At 45.6% G+C, this 17,498-nt stretch overlaps 1 protein-coding gene across 1 annotated transcript in view; it reads right to left on the minus strand.

Annotated features, from left to right (window-relative positions):
* LOC138453376 (collagen alpha-1(IX) chain-like) overlaps nucleotides 1–17,498 on the minus strand; it is a 254,517-nt gene that overhangs the window by 144,194 nt on the left and 92,825 nt on the right. The window contains exons 6-7 of the mRNA XM_069606150.1: nucleotides 1,780–1,875; nucleotides 1,631–1,684 (exon numbers count right to left, since the gene is read on the minus strand). Coding sequence (XP_069462251.1) covers nucleotides 1,631–1,684; nucleotides 1,780–1,875 — 150 coding nt within the window. The remainder of the gene's footprint in view (nucleotides 1–1,630; nucleotides 1,685–1,779; nucleotides 1,876–17,498) is intronic.

The following is a 17,498-nucleotide window of genomic DNA, read 5'->3' on the forward strand; positions in this document are numbered from 1 at the left end:
TGGGCACCCAGTGAGGGGTGGTTTGTGTGCAATTTGTGCACCACTTGGATTCATTGTCTGGCTAGGGTCCCTACCTCCAACTCCTGTCTGTGGAGGGCCAGCATTAACAGCTCGGGCTTGCACTGGGCTGTGCTGTGAGGCAACAGTTCTGAGGGCAGAGCCAGGTGGTGGGGAGTGCTCGTCCTCTTCAGCGCACAGTGAGTCTCTGCCCCCAGGGTGCAGTAGGCCTGTGAGCTGCAGTGCGTTCTCAGCTCCATTGACTGAGGCGCATTGGCACTGATGCGCGCTGTCCCAAAAGGCTCCTGTGGCAGTGCTGGGGCGGGTTTCCTCTGCTCGCCACCAATGTCAGGTCTGCATTGACCTGGGGCGCGCTGTATTGGGCGCGGCAGCAATGCTGACACAACACTTCTTAACAGTGTCCAACAAGGAACTGTTTTATTGGAACGCGGCACACGCATACCTGGACTCGGGTCATATGACCTCACTGCCTCGTATGCGTGCCTCTGTCTTATGGTGCTAGGCGCACACGTGATGCTACACACACAAACCAACAGCATCAATGCCATGAATTGGAATGTTGGGTTAAGTCAAATGAAAAATACAACGCACCCCATTAACAGTCTGGTGGTAGGTGTAAAACCAGTGGTATTTAGAAGTAACACCTGTTTACTACTCTAAATCAGGAGGTAATCGATATTTACCACCTGTGGGAATGGTAAACGAATTTGGAATCAGGTAATGCGGCTTAACTTATAAGTAAACTTTCAGGCCCCTCCACACCACTTCATCGTCAGTGTTATCTTTGGTCAAACCATGTAATCGAGCAGCAAAGCCGCGACTAACCCACTGGTATTGCTTGACTAAGCGATCTGAACTGTTATGGTTGAGGCATCTGTGAGCACTTGTGTGGTTGCCCGTTTTCCCGGCAGCTCAATTATATATTGGTCTGGTCTATAAAGTGGTTCCTACCTAGGTTTGACCGCATGGTGCCCAAAATTCAGCACTAAGACTTGGACATCAATCCTCCGAACTCTGGAGCACCTTCACCGGCTGCCTGGGAACTGCACCATCATCATGAAGGGAAATCGACACACCAAGACCTTCATGGAGAGTCATGAAATACACAAGTAGCCCAGAGTACTCCACCCCCAAACTAAAGGGTTCTCTGTTGAAAGCCTTTCCATAATGACCAGCCTTTAACACTCCGGAAGGATACCACCTGCACACGGCAGGATCTCAGAAACAGCACACTCCCCACTCCCTTCCACTCTGCACACAATGCTTTTTACCCCCCTAAATGCCAAAGTCATGCCAAAAAGTGCCACCAGGTAATTCAGTACTGCATGGTATGAATTCACGTATTCCTTCAATCAACCCACAACATTTTTGTTTATTAAACAATTCCTGTTTGGAAAAGGTTTTGCTTGTAAAGCTTCAATTTCAAGGCACTGAAGGGTCCCCTTTGCAGTGCAGTTTTGTCGTGCTGTGTTTGGCCATTTGGATGAATGCCGAAACTAAAGTAAGTATATAGAAACACAGAGTGAGTCTTATTTTAAAATGTGAATGAATGGAACTCAGATGAAGGAATTATGCGTGTTTACATTCCATAATAAAGTGCAGAAAACAATACCAGATTTCCAGCTCTCCCCAGGTCTCCAGGTGTGCCCTTGTGCCCTTTGAGTCCCTAGGCAAGAAGAGTCAGAAGTGAGCATATATACTCTTTTCACATCATAAACAAGGCTTAAATGATGAAGGCCCTCACTGCAGCTCGGACAGTACCTTGGGCCCTGTGGTTCCTTGCATGCCAGGCATTCCGTGGGAACATTTGCACCTTGTGGGGTCGCCGCCAAGCCCCAGTTCTGCACTTCCACCGCACTGAAGGAAAACAAATCAGGAGACATAGTTAGGGCGTTGGTGCCTCGGGAGAGCTTTCTCGCGTTGTAATCTACAAAAACATACAACATTACAAGAGAAGACCCCTAAAAGTGGTTGGTTGTGTGTAACTATCTTATTCCACTGACACAGCACAGTAATCCATCCCTGAATACAATGCATGTATTGTGAAGGAGAAAGAACAGCGGTCTGATCCGTAAGTCACATGACGTAGAATAGCCTTAGTGCAAATATCCAGCAAAGCTTGTTCAGTGGCACACTGGCACCACGGTGTCCACCAGGTGCCACATGCTGCCCATGATGGAACGCTGAGTGCAGGTCCCTGCCCATTCGGAACACCTCTGGCATAGACCTGTGCTTGGCTCTGCCAGCAGGCCGGACCACGGTGAATGGGGGAACTGCCATGCAAATGCCTGGGCAAATTCAACTGCTCCTTCCCCCCTGCAGTCCTGGAATCCCACAGCCCTGCTCCACCCACCAAGCTCACTATAAAGCCACCGGGCATCAGCTTGCCTGCTAGTCGGCACGGGTAGTATAGCTCAGTGGCAACACGCTCATCTTGGAAGCAAGACGATGCAGAGCAACACAGGTTTGAATCCCGGGTCTGCCTTAGAAACCTCTTCATATTAAGAGCGTTATAAGAAATCAATTAGTTCAGGTTTCCTGCCCAGAAGGGAATAGATTACTTTCTTAATTCCGCTTACCCCAGCTATTTTACTGCCCAGCCAGAGGCATAGCCAGGACTGTCTAACAAGTGGAGGCTGAAGCTAATGTAGTTGTGCCCACTGCAGTGACATTAACATCTGTAAATGCCCACATAGTGCTGCTAAGTGGGCATTTACAGATTTTGGGTGGGCCTTGCCCACTCGGGCCCTACCCTGTCAACCTCTCTGTGCCCAGTGGGAGCAAAATACCATCTACCCTGGCGGTTGTATTTTTCTGTAATGGAATCTGCCATTTTTGTGGGTGAGCTTCTATTCGAAATAGAACTTTTCTTTCTGGTAGTTCCTCAGATATGCATTGATGTTGCAGAATGAGCAGCTCGTGAGAGACATTTTTTACAATAAATGTAATATTTAACAAGCTTTTGTTGGCAGCAATTGCATGTCTCACTGTACAGAAACTAAAAGTTAAAAGGGCATGAAATGCAAACTTAATGTGCAGTGTGTGGGTCACTAGGATGATACAGGTTCACGGTGTGAATTAAGAATCCTCCTAGAATTTCATCAGGATATATTTCTGATCGTCGTCTACAGCAAGCGGGCAGCTGGGTGTTCACGATGTTTGTAACCACAGGTTGCGGGTTTACTAAAGGGTAGCCTCCCAACAGTTACAAAGCTCATGGTAAGTTATCTCGTTTTGTGCTTATGGTTTAAAGAAAGCTATCATTTTAGACAGGCACAAGGATGGTGCTTCCTGTCACCCTTTAAGGCGACCGGATGCAATAAGAAAGTGCGTTTGATGTCCCTGTGGCTGTTGTTCGAACCAATTCTTTCATTGATCTCTATTTAGCCAAATGCCAATTCTGTGCACCAAGGAGTGATACATCTAGTATCATCACTTTAGTAATGTGATGGCCTTTAGATGAAGAGCAAGTCTTTCATCAGTGTACATTAGCTTTAATGAGGTCTGCTTCTGTAAACAGTCATAGGGCTTGGCCTCCTTAGCTCATAGCTACCTGTGCGGATGCCCAAGCCCACGCTAACCTGGGGAACTTTCAGGCCCCGTACACCTCCAAACCATGAATAGGAGGCTGCTGTGTCCCTAATGGCACTCCCTCAAACCTGGCATTAGGGCTATACAAACACCTGAACTTGTCTACACATTTGAAAGGGCAGCTCTGTGTCAGCTGCGAATGGCAGCAAGTCCTCCATTCTAACATTAACAGTTGTGCAATAAGATTTGATAGGGGCTTTTGCTTTCGGAAAGCCCACATACATCTTCCACCCGTAAATCTGCATCTTCTCTCAAGATGGAGTCACAAACACACCCCTTCCCCCATTGAAAAACAAATATTTGCATGATGTCATGGATAAAAAAAGGGGGTTCTTTTCCTTTTTTAGAACTTCACATGTTACTACTCACAAGCTGCAGGTTGTGCTTCTTTAAGACTACACATGAAGTTACAGAACAAAGAGGGGACTGATTAGTCTTACATTACTTAGCATTCTGTTACTTGTACACTCACATTTTGAATGGGGGAATAGAACTCTGCTGATAATCCTTTTGCTTGATGTATTTTCCACAAGGATGTATCTATTTGTCAGATTTGTTCATTTTATTTTTTTACAAACCAGAGCTAAGAAAAGATATTGTCAGTCAAGGGCCCCAATTGCAGACTGGACTCAAATCAAAGCTCCTCTGCGTAAGGAGACTGTGCAATCTTGGGCATATCATTTTCTCTTACTGCACCTCATCTGCCAAAAGTGTTAAACCATGAAGTTTATAGTCTGCAATTTTCGACAAAGCATCAATCACAGTTTCATATACTATAAATATAGCGCCATTCATAATGTTAGTGCCCCCAATCGTGTGCACGTTACAACGTTGTTGTTGCTGACAGGCGCTATTTCCATATTGTCTGTATTATTTTAGCATTCTTACAACTTAAGAGTTCAACGAAATTACATTACTTCCTTTGTCAATGTGTTTTGATCAGTTTAATTGTGTGTAATTGAAACATTGTTTTTTTTCTATATCCTCTATGAGGAATTGCTCGTCCAGTGCCTGCTCCTTATGTTGCACTGCAGCTCCTCACACTGTCCCACCAGATCCTAGCATTGCCCACTAGTGCAGGCACCACACGCTGTCCACCAGTAACAGCTCCTTACACCAGCTACCAGTGCCCCAGTGCCAACTCCATTGATTACCCTGGATTACTTACGGTGAAACATTTATACAAAAAGGTCTGGGTGGAAAAAATGCCATGTACAGCTTATCTGAACCAAGTTCATACTCAGTAGAGGGACTCCCAAACTTCAGTTTAATTTGTAAAACTTGGGGTTTCACCCTAAGTAATCATGGGTAATCCAGACATGGACCCCTTGCTCACTGTGCCTTAGAGAGGTACAGCTTCACCTCACTAAGGAGGCGCAACAAAGCCAAAACACGTGTCTGGGCTTGCTAATGGTACTCTTGTTCAGAGGAGAATTGCCTAGCATTTTGGTGCTGGACTGACCTTGGTGGTGGGACCAGACTGATATGTAGATGCATGTGTCTCCTATGTGAATGGTGCAGTGAGCTAAAGCGTGGTTGTAGACCCTCCTGGGTGGAAGACATTCCATGCGTGCCACAGGACCCTGGAGCAGGATTTCAGTTGTTGAACTGATAAGGCAGAGCCATTTTGAGTGCCTACATTGTTATACCTGTTGCTCCATGTCACTATTTTATGGTGGTCATTTGAGCTCCACTGTACATTGAGGTGGAAATGCACATCACATGTGTACAGTTTAAAGACACTCTGATATGCCTTCATAATTCAAGGCAAGTAGGCCACAGTAAATATTGAATAGGATCAGCAAGAGTCCATTTGACTGGATACAGTTGTCTTTTGAGAGAGATGTGAACCATTTTAATGCTGTCTCCTCAATACCTGCAACCTCTAGGCAAATTAGAAGCACACTTGGTCGATACAATTGAAAGCTGCATGTGATGCCAGAAACCACTCCATATGCATGATCATGTCAGAACAAACCTTGTCATGCGAAGCTGTTCCTGGCATGTGATGTGCGTGAGGAATTGCCATGTGCACTGCTGCATCAGTACTCTGATTGCAATGCCTGCCATGCAGTGCCACAGAGCAGGTCTGTGTCGCATATGCCCTCTTGAATGCTGTAGTGACTGCCCAAGACACTGCAGCACAGAGGTGACATTTAAGATAGGCACCCCTGTTATAAAATATCATGATTATAAGCAGCCCATGCTGGTGGCAAGGTAAACTCTAAATATAAGCTATGCCTGAGTTAAGGCATGGTGCATGGCAGTGGTCATAATCATTGCAGCCATATCAAAATTGATATCACACACATACGTCAGCTCCTGTGAGCTAGCTCAGCTGTCGAATGTCATATGAATTCTGGCCAGGCAGGCTGGTCCTGCAAAGTGACAGGACAGCAACCTGAATGGCGTTGTCTCTTCTTTGATTTCTTTGTTGGGGTAGATAACGCTCTCAATCAGAGACAGCTGCTCCACAGGAAGCTGTCCTGTACCCAGGTATCCAAGGAGCACACCCATTCAAAGGGTGTAGCCTCACACCAGGGTGCTTCATAGCAAAGAGGCCTTTGATCCTATTGAGAAGGGAAGGGGGATGGGTCAGTGTGGACAGGGAGAGCTATGTACAGTTGCAGAAGAATTCCACCATAATGTTTCTCTCAGCCACTCTCTCTCCTTCCTGTCTCCTCTAGCACAAAGCACTTTGCTTGTGTTGATAGAAGGGCAAAGTCCACTCATTCCAATAGCAGGGGTTGGATCCCTAAAACAGGCTAGCTGTTGTCCAATCGCCTGTGTACTTTTACCTTTAAAAGAAGGGGTCGCACACTACTACTTTGATTCACTGTGGAATAACACCTGAGAATGATTCATTGGACCTCTTTTGGGAAAGTGGTACTTTCCAAAGCCCTCAACCACTGATGTGAAGGCAGAGCAGTCCAAGGCAAAGGAAAGCTCTTCCCCTACACACTTCCAAGGCACATTCGTGAGTCTTGCTGTGGGCCAGGACCTGCCACTCTGCATCAAGGGTGGGATGGCAGACCCTGAAAGGACACATCCTGTCCTTGAGACCCTGTTGTGGGTCTTACAGCATCTGGAAGACCAGATCAGATAAGGCTCCCTGTTCTGCCGCCTCAGAGCTGCTGAAACTGCTGTCAAAAGCTGAGCTCAATGCTATGGATGCTGTTGGATCCTGCCGGTGCTACTGTCTGGCCTACTTCGAACTACAGTGCATGCATCTCAAGCTCACTCAATGCCACAGCGTGCCCTTGCTGAGCCGTTCCCCTGCTTGGCTCGAATCAACCACTCGCTGCAGGTACGTAACTGAAACTGCTGGAGAGTCCCTTGACAACTTGAACCAGGGGTTTCACCACAATTCGACCTGACACGCCCTCAAACCGCTGCTTTGCTGAATCGCACACAGGAGCAACAGGAACACTTTTTCAAACTATCACCGTCTGCCGATTTGAACCATCATTATTCGACCCTTCCCAGTGCTAAAAACTCAAGCCGACCCAACTCGACCTCAGATAGATTCTGGTGAGCACCCCATCCTGCCTCACGGAAAGCTCTTTGAACAGTATATTGCTACTATATCGATTCCTGCTTGATGCCCACTTACCCCTTGGGCCCACACGATCCAACATTACTAAAATGAGCTCAATCCATTCACATCAGTGCTTGAAACCGGTTTGGACACCGTCAACCCGCCCAAGACCCAAAACAAGGTACTATTGAACTATAACTTCCACCCATGGTCCATTTTGGGACCGAGAAATTGGTTAGATTACTTTTGCACGTTTTTCATCCAAAGACATATCCTGTCTTTGATTTATAATGTTTCTATCATCCCAGTCTTCAAACTTGGAGTGCTGCATTCTTCTATCTGTTGCATCATCTCTGTTCTTTCCACAGGGGTGGGTTTTGTACAATTTTTTCTATGTAGTTTCCTTGCAGATAGTGTGTTTAATTAAAGCATATGTATTTGTATAGAACTTTCATTGGACATTACCTTTATTTTGGGCTGTATTACTGTGCTATTTTGGTCACTACTGGATCACATTCACACCCCTCTATCTAACATAGCCTTCCCTTGGCCCATGCTACTACAAAAGGTGAAGGAGGTATATCTCTTCATTCTGTCTGCTTTACCTTTATGAATGCATTGGCTCTTGGTTTGTAGAAGTGTTAATTCTGGGTGAGCATTTTATCCTCTCCTTGTACTCCTGCAGTGCAGAATCAGGGCTAAACCTGATTATATGAAGCTGTCGCTGGCATTGGATGAGGTTATGCCAGCATGCAAGGTTGAGTCTGGGCCTATGAAGCTGTTTCTGTCACTTGACGGGCATTAGGTTCTACATGACAACATGAAGTGTTATGTGTACCTTTGGGGCATTAGTAAATGGAAGTACTAGTATTATATTTTTCGGTGTCCAGTCATTTGGTCGACTGAAAACTGGTCGAATGACATTTGGTCGACGCAATTTGGTCGAAAACCAAATGGTCGAATTTTTTTTTTATTTATATATTTATTTTTCGGGTTTTCGTTTTTTAAAAAAAGGGGTTTTTAGAGAAAAAAAGGGGGTTGGGGGGGACCCGCCCAAAAAAATAAAAAAAAGGGGTGAAAATAAAAAAAACAAAAATCGACCATTTGGTTTTCGACCAAATTGGTTCGACCATTTGTCTGGTCGACCAATTTTTTGTCCACTAAATGTCTGGTAACCATATTTTTCATATTCATATTTTCTGTATAGTGCTAAACAACATCACATGATAGGTTTTTAGCACTAAGAAGTGGGAGAAGATTAGAGGAGAGATATATTGGGGACACAATAGTGTGGAAGGAAAGGAGACTTGGACCCATATGTTGGAAGGAACAAGTGGTTCTTTAAAGCTCATTTGAAACTCAGTCAATTTTGATGTACAGATGCAACAGTTGTGAGCTCCGAAGGTAAGAGCTGTGGAGTGAAGGGATTTAGTTCCAAATCATGGTAGTTCTGGACGACTCCTGATTCTAGAAAGTTGTAGGAAGACGTCATTAGTCCTATGGTGAGTCTATAGATAAAGTAGCCAAGTGCATCCTGACTAGTGGTGTACCGAATATGAGATTTAAGTATTTGGCCGAATAACGAATATTTTGGCTAGTATTCAGCCAAAGCCGAACACAGAGCCGAATGGTTGCCTTTTTTAATGAAGTTATGTAGACAAAAAAAAGTTTTGTAAATTAAAAACACATATGTAGATCCAGTCTTTATCGCATTTCTCTTCTTCGTTGTCTACAGAAAATGTTTGTGTAAACCATGAAAGGAATATATTATCAGAAAATAAACAGCCCAACAACAGCACAGTTTGTATCTTTATTCACTTGTTGGGCAGGACCCAAGTAACTAAGACTAGCTCAAAAGTATAGTATGAGTATGAGGGAAGACTGGGATGTGTCTACTCATATTTTCAAATGTTCCTTTTGGGCCTGCCCATCTTTATGCTCCTGACTCCAGCAAGGCACTGACACACAAAGGGGGTGAATGAATCATTTAGCACCCTGCTGCCGACTGAAGTGCAACTGAATACAAGCCTTTAAAATGCCAAAGCCATGCTTTATAACTGTGGTACTGAGTGAACACGGTCATTTGAAAATGTATTTTCATGAATAGATAGTATTTTCATTGTTTTCCGGGTGGGGTATGTTTGTGGTGTTTTGGGACAAGGTAAAAGGCACCAGACAAAAATATATAGGGAATGCTGAGTATTCCATTGGACTCGGCTGGCCCTATAGGGAAGGTACAGTGCTTTTTTTCAGAACATTAATTGGTATGTGCATGTTTGTTTTATTTATTTGCTTCACTTGCACATCCATTTGGTCCAATAATTCTAACTTGTTAATGTGTCTAATGCTGGGAGGAATATTTCTGGTGCCACAGACTGGGGTATTTTAGTAAAAAATATGTTTTGTAAAGCTCTTGATCTATTGGATATCCACATTCTTTTAGTAACATCTGCCACTTTTACCCAATTTAAGGGGACTCATTTTGGCAATATGAGAAGGATGCAGGGCAGGAATTGTAAACTAAGTTTCGATATTACAAGCACATCTCTGCTGAAGGCACACTTCCCAATGAGCCATCTAACTTGATTTATTACCTTGACCTACAGGCTGAATACAGTTCTTTGCTGCAGGCACACTACCCCCTGAGCTATTTTACTCAGGGTATGGAACTTCCTGAGATTTGATTTGATTTGATTTAGAATTTATATTGTTCATGTCTGTGAGGAACCGGGCAGGAACTGCATCTAGCCGCATATGTTCTGGAAGTCATAAAGGGATTAAGAGATGATATTAAAAGAGACTGGAATAGATCATTGAAACAAGTGAGTTTCAGAGGGATCTCTGCATAAATTATAGTAATCCACTTAATTATATTTCTTGGATTGGAATTGGTAACTTTAAGATTACTCACACAGGTCATCTGCAAATATGCCCTAAAGAAAATATCCTTTTCCAATAGCGACTTTGTATACTATTGTTCCAGCTTAATGGTTTTCAACTGCAAAATACAAGGGAGACCAGAGACATCTCATTGCGCATTCAAAATATTGAGAGTTTTTCTTCAGCTCACCCTTTCCCAGCATACCACCAGATTAAAGTCTGTCTGTCCAGCACGTGAAGGGCAGAGACTTTTTTTGCACTTCCACACCCCTTCTCTGCATGTTTCCAATCAGAAACGTGACAGAAGCATTTGTTATATGATTCTTTTACAGGATCAAAATGACATTCTTGAATGGTTCCAGGCAAGCTTAGCAGTACTTCATATATTTTCTAGGGTAAACTATTTGGCTTTCAGTGAAAATTAATTAAGTATTGAGCCGGAGTCAAATAATTCATTTTCAGCTGGGAATTCGGCCAAATTTTAGTACACCGCTAATCCTGACCATGGATGTCTTTTTAAGTGAAGCCTAGAATCTTTTGTCAACAAACACTGAAGGGCATTCAGGGAACACTTGATGTGGTCTATCTTTTTAAGCCCAAAAGTGAGCAATGCAGAATAGTTTGCAACCCGTTAAACTGTGTGTAATGTTTTGGTAAGAAATCTAGACTAGAGACTATTGCATTATTCCAGCTTGGATATGCCACCTGCCATCACCAGGGTAATTCAATAAAAAATTAGTTTAGGAAGGGGGAAGAACCCTTTCAAACATCACAGATGGTAGAACATGGATTTTATGTTAACATTCACTTGAAAGATTAAATGATAGCTCACTGATGTGTTATTGCATTTTCTGGTACATGTTCTGATTAATTGATCATTGTAGCATTTATTTATTTACTGCATTGTTCACTTACATATCTGTTTTAAGGAATTGTATGATTAATGGTTTATATAGTATAATGTAGCCTTCTACTGGTTGATATCTCACTCTTGAAAACAATACCTAGAATTCAGGACTGAGTGTTGGAAGAGGGAGTTCCTAAAGCCACAAGCGAAAGGTACATGAAGTCAACAGGACCAATCCACAAATGTAATGTAAAGTGGTCTTATATAGCGCTCTTCTGCCAATAATGTTGGCCTCAATGTGCCAAGCTCTGTAAGAAAGGAGGGAGGGTGTTTGTCAGATAGCAGGAAGGCAGATGCCGAAACCTTTGATGTTGATAGATGCAGGTCGGAAGTTCCCATTGCCTGTTTATTGATATGAGCATCTCTAAATTGTATGTGGTTGGTACTGACTGGGCAGGTTAGTCATGTGGGCATCCGCCGGATGATGGAGTGTGAAATTTAACAACATGGTTGTTGATAGAAGATCGATAGGATCTGAATCAATTAAATACACAAGACCTAGGAGGTCATATGTAGGAGTGTGAGAGGTGTCAGGATGCACAATATTAGCAGTGAGGTGTTAGTTGAGTGATGAGGTGGGTGGAGCGTGGGAGCAAGGGTGTTGTCACTTCCTTGCTCTTGGTGATACATTTCACTCAGATTAATTGTACGGACCATTGCCATGCAGGAGAGGTTCCATGAATCTGCTTGGTTTCCCGCAGATAGTGGTGCCAAGAGTTCCAAAAAATGCTTGCTGCAAATTGGCACAAAAGCTTCTGCTGCACAGTATTTAGTCAGTTGCTATTATTTTTAATTTCTTTCAAATTGGATGGTTTAAAGGCCAAGTCTTGAGCTGTTTCAGATGCTTATCCTCAAAGCAGAGATGTTCGAGCAGGGTGTTCCACAGTTTTGTGGTTAGAACTGAAAAGGTGGATCCTCCTTGCCAGTGTTTTCCATTGTCATTCCAAGATGTCTTCCCATGGTTGACATGGTTGCAGGGTCCCATACTCCTCAGGTTCCCAAATGCCAGCATTAGTGTTGTTTAAACAGGTGGTTGGAAGGAATTTAAACATGAATACTTTACTGTATGAAGAAGACAAACACTTACATGATGGTGACCTTCAGGGACTTCCTGGAGCGTTTGGTATACCTGTGTATCATGAGTGTGCATTTGAAATCCAGTTTCATAACTATTTAAAATTTGAGCTAATGCGGCTATGTAAATGTTGAAAATGATCTGCAATCGTGCATGTGGCAAGCTGATGTTTGGGGACAAAATAAGTGGAATAACTCAATATAATAAAATGTTATTTGGGGAGACAAATGTGTGTATTTTCCGAAAATGCCATGTTGAATTTTAGGGAGAATGGGAGTTTGTTTACTAAAATTGAAACACTGGTGTTTGGCATTTAAACCTGATAGTGAAAGATACTGAAAGATAAAATGCATTTATTTACTAAAAAGACTGATTTAAAAAAAAAAATGTAATACCATATTTGCTGAAAATATCTTGGTGGCAAAATTAGCGTATTCTCAAAATATTTCAAACTGACATTCGCGAGATGATTCATGTTGACTTCATTACATGAGTGGCTGATATTACGTCAGGGAAATGTGTGCTTTAAATTGCTAAATGTGGTCCAATTTATTAAAAACATTTCTTGGAGAAGGTAAATCATCGCAATCGCCCCCAAACTGCACTGGCAAGGCCCATGCCTGATCAGCAGAGCTTTTATGAATGGACTCATTCATTAGAGGCCCTTCAGAACTGTCGGTATAACCCTTTTAATTTTGCCCAATTTCTTTGGAGAACTGTGCTGTAAATGCTCGATCCCTTCCTTTTTTTCATAATTTGCTCGGGTGGTGGGAACCATGCCTTCGTCATTATCTTTGCTTTTTTGCTTGGCATTATTCAAACCTTGCAGTTACACCACAGGAGCTTGAATCTTTGCCAACTGTCACTGGTGACTTCCTCTCACTGCTGCTCCTGACAGAAAGACACCAGATATGTATAGGGCACCACATAGGCATTTAGTAAACATTTACTTGAATCTTTGCTACATCTCTTGGCAATTCCTTCCGCAACACCTCCAAAAACATCAGCCGGATGATTCTCCCCTTCCCAATCCAGGCACCACCCCAGAGATCACGGGCCACTAGAAGTTCTCCCACCAAACGGGCAACTGTTAAACTGCTCAGTGAAGTGGACTCTTACATTTGCCCTCAAAACATGAGTAAAACCTAAAAGCTATATGTCTTCTTTGATAGATTCTCTCAGCATTTCCTAATACCAAAGGCATACTTTCCTGACATCTGTGCTCCCATATTTACCATAAAATCGTCTCCATTTTATCCGTTTCAATAACATTCACTAATATTCTTTGGAACTCATTTGAAATGGAGCAGAATATTAAATGTAAGCTTGAAAGCCTTGGTGTAATGCTTGTACGTCTCCATTTAACTTTCTGCCCCATTTCGATGCAGTGAGAAGGAGAAGAAGAGGCACGCAGCGGAGATAAGATCTCTCCCATGCTCTCCTCGTCCGTCTCATCGGAGCGTTCTGTGCAAGCTTGCATGAGATTTTCAGTTAGATTCTATAGGAACACATTACTAAACACCAACTGCAAGACATATTTCTGGCAGCTTTTACTTTTTCACAAGGCAGAGAGGAAAATACAGGGGGTCAAACAAGATTGCTTCGCGTTCACTCTTTCCATGTTCACCCCACCTCGTGAATGTTGAAAGTTGCATGCAGGGGACCCAACAGCATGGCTCAGCTGACATTGGTAGTCCTCCACAAGCAATTTACGATTTTTGTAAATTAGGCCATTTTGTATTATAAAGCTATAGTCCAAACTTCTGTTTTTACTAAGCAAGCAAATAGTCGGGGGTACTGTATATAAGGTAGCCCCCTTACCGGAGCCGCCAGCGGCCTCATTCGTTCTTTAGCCAGTATCTGTCAGGCGGAGGGGCAGGGTTTTGCATTGCCCGGCGCAACACGTTGTTTTTGGTCATGGGTGTTCAGAAAGCGGCCGGCCCCATGTCTCTGTGGGTGTAGCTGTTCCTGTATTGGGTGAGCCGCCCCAGGGCCATCCCGCCCCTGTTGTCGCACTCCGTCCAGCTGAGGTTAGGACGTTATTAGCCCATGTGCGTTATATGCTACGCGGCGCTCCTGTGCGCTGTAGCATTTGTGGTCCATAGGTGGCAGTGCAGCTCCCTTAAAGGGACCGCATTGCTATTACTGGATATATTACTGGATATATCTGTTCTGTTCCTCCTGAGTGCTGCCTGAGGGCAGCCTGGTTTGTTTTTTGGAACTTTCTTTAAAAGTAGGTGCAAGGGAGGAGGTACCAGGGTCAGTGTTATTAAAGACTGGGGGGCTCATAGAAAAAATGGTGTTTTCTTTATGGGGTTATCATTCTTTAAGGTGAACAGGAAGAGCTGAAGCCTCCTTATATTATAAGCATATTGTTGGGGCGTGGTTCTTTTCCAGGGCATACCATTTTAGTGGTAATTTCTTCCCTAGGCAGGTGCTGGCTCTGGGGTGTTGGGCAGCTAGGTGACCATTTAAGGGGCATATTTTAGTGCACAACCATATTATTACTGGTGCCATGGTGGGTCAGGGAGGTAAGAAGAAAGGACTGGTGGATGCCAAGGCGCTTAGGGAGGCCCTAGAGATTATTAGCAGGGCATCCAAAGCCCAGCTGGAAGGGGCGGTGGTTGATGTTACGGGAGGGAGAGATAGATGGGGGTAGGCCGCAGCGGAGAGCAGCCCCGCAGCAGGTACAGGAGAGGTCTGGGAATCAAGGGGTAGGAAGCTGAGGAGGGAGAATGACAGGAGAGCATCCAGAGGGGGAGTGTATTTGGGTAAGGGGCCAGACAGGGATCTGGGGCATGATGAACAGGTGCAGATTGGAGACTTCAGGAGTTTGCAAAAAGGGGCAGGTGGGGTGGGGCAGGAAGGTGGGGGTGTTGGGGTACAGAGAGGGGTGACAGGACAGAGAGGCAGGGGGGAAAATACATGCAGAAGAGTGCAGCTGGGAGGAAGAGCGAGAGGTCCCCATCAATTATTGAGGTTAGGGAGGGGTGTGGAACGCCCCTCCCGGTTAGGACGATTTCGGGCGGAGGGCACAGAGCAGCCCCTGCTGTTGCAGAGGATGAATAGGGAGAGGTATAGGAGCGGCCCCTCCACGAACTGCGCGAGGCAGTCTAGAGGGCACAGCACAGCCCCTAGCGAGGAAGACCACAGGGTGGAGGAGAGGACACCTCGCCCGAGAGAAGCAGACCAGAAAGGAGTTTCTGCAGCCCCACCGAGAAGACGACGAAGGAGCAGCAGGGGAGACGCTCCGGGGTCATAAGAGGAGGAGCTACTCTGCCTGAGCATGTGCTCGCAGCAGCAATGGTATTCCATGGGTTTTGATGAAGGGATGGAAGAATTTGTGGGGCACTGGGCGGATGAAGGATATGGGGCAGTAAGGAGTAGGGGGAGGACGAGAAGTGTACTTAGGTGGGATTGTGAAAGACAGGAGCAAGAGGGGTCGGGGGCAAGTGGTCGGGGGAATAATTGGCTGGATGAGACTGCTGACATGTTTTGTCCCCGCAGCAGGAGCTCATTAAGGAAAAAGACGAGGAGCATCCCATTGGAGGCCAGGCTGCAGATGGGCAATGGCAGGGCGGAAAGAGGTGAGCGGGAAGGGGACTTGTCAACTGCATTGCAGAGGGGGGACACGATAATGGGTGCAAGAAGGCAAGGGTCAGGATTGCAAGGGGTGAGGAGAGAGATTGGTGTACAGGCTATTGGAGCTGTGGTTGGAGCAAGGGAGAATTGCCCGGTGTAGGTGCAGATAGACAAGTCGATTGAGCCATTGGCGCTCGAGGTACAGGTTTCAAAAGAAAAAGAGGCAGAGGTGAAGGGCAAGGAGAAAAAGCTACCATACATGGGCATTACGAAACCTTTGGGAGCACTTTTGATGACAACAACGAAGGATAAGATACAGGCAGGGGAATTTGTGGATGTGTTTAAGTTGCTTCATAGGGAAGTGAGAGCCAAAGAGGGTTCTAAGGAGGAATAGAGGGAGCTGGCCTCGCACCCAAGGGTACCGGTGATGATCGAGAATTGGTCATCAGCATTTATTATCTACGCAAGTGTCTATTGTGACAAATTTCCAGAGAGATGTGTGGCCCTCTTGAAGTACATGGAAATGATTAAAAAGGCATTCACGAGTTTTGGGGGCTTCGCCTGGGTGCATTATGATGAGGAGTTTAGAGCAAGGATGGCAGAGGACAGTCAGGTGGTTTGGGGGGAGATAGATATGGATCTCTGGTTGCAATGGATGGCGCCGACGAGGCCAACTTCAACGGTACACACGGCAAGCAGCTTGCCTGTGCCTTACCGGCCCTTTATTGGTCGCCCCGTCCTGCAAGGGGGAGGAGGCAGAGGTCAGCCCTCAACAGCATGTTGGGCTTTCAATAAAGAAGGCTGCACTAGGATAATGTGCCAATTTAAACACGAGTGCAGCAGGTGTGCGGGTCGGCATCCGATTACACAGTGTTTTCAGGGAGGGAGCGGAGGGAAAGGGCAAGGAGCGGGGCAAGGAGGTGGGGAGGAAGGACCATAGGGCAGTTAAGGTGGGGGGTTTCAGTGTGGGGCATCAGTTTATCAGAAAAGGAAGGGGCACGCAAAGTTTGGGAGGAGATTTTGTTGGGCGATCTCAAGGGTGTAGGAGAGGGGTGAGGAGGAAGACGCTTAGGCAGGGCGGGGTGTAGGGCCACGGGTGGGATGTAACTGGGAAAAATTTTAGGGGGTGGTGGCCGTCGTTGGGAGGGCGTGGAAGACGGTGGCGAAGCCCTCATGCTTGCCGCTCGACAAGGTGAGCAAGCTTTGGGGGGACATGAGGGGGTTATAGCGGCACAGAGTTAATACGGAGAGAATCCCAGAGGTTAAGAGGATATTACAACTTCGAGCGTACAGTGGTAGCCACGGTTCGCAGGAGGGGCAGGATATAGGGAACATGATAGGGCAGGAATTGAGTACGCACAGCACGGGAGGAACTGGGCTTCTTGCATGGGCGGGGGTGCGGGAGCGCCCCTGATGCAGCCGGGAGAAGTGAGGAGATATGACTGCATGGAAGGGGGTGCATGAGGGCCCCTGGTGCAGATGGGAAACATGGTGTAATGGACGCAAGGTGCTGGAAGAATAAGCTATAAGGATTGGACTGCATTGATGGGGGTGCAGATTTGGCCCCTGGTGCAGTAGTGGAGAGGAGTAATGAGGAAAAGGACCTGCATGGATGGGGGTGCACGTGGGCCCCCGGTGCTGGCTGGGCAACATGGTGCAATAGTAGGAAGGTGATGGAGGGTTGGGGGCAAGGGTGAACAGGAGGGTAATAGGATAGAGGTAAAAGGGGGTCGAAGTGGGGGTAGGTGCATTGTTTAAAGGAAGGGTGTTAAAGGTTCAATTTATAGGGGGACAGGTAGGAAAGGACCGGGGGTGTTTCCATAGTGGGAATAAGGCCGTGGTCAGGTGAGGATGGATTGTCTAAGGGAGGTGTGGGTAGCGGTGGGGGAAAAGGAGTAGGAGTTGGG

The sequence above is a fragment of the Ambystoma mexicanum genome, chromosome 4p (assembly GCF_040938575.1).
Source record: "Ambystoma mexicanum isolate Mex_15411 chromosome 4p, UKY_AmexF1_1, whole genome shotgun sequence".
NCBI classification, from domain to species: domain Eukaryota; kingdom Metazoa; phylum Chordata; class Amphibia; order Caudata; family Ambystomatidae; genus Ambystoma; species Ambystoma mexicanum.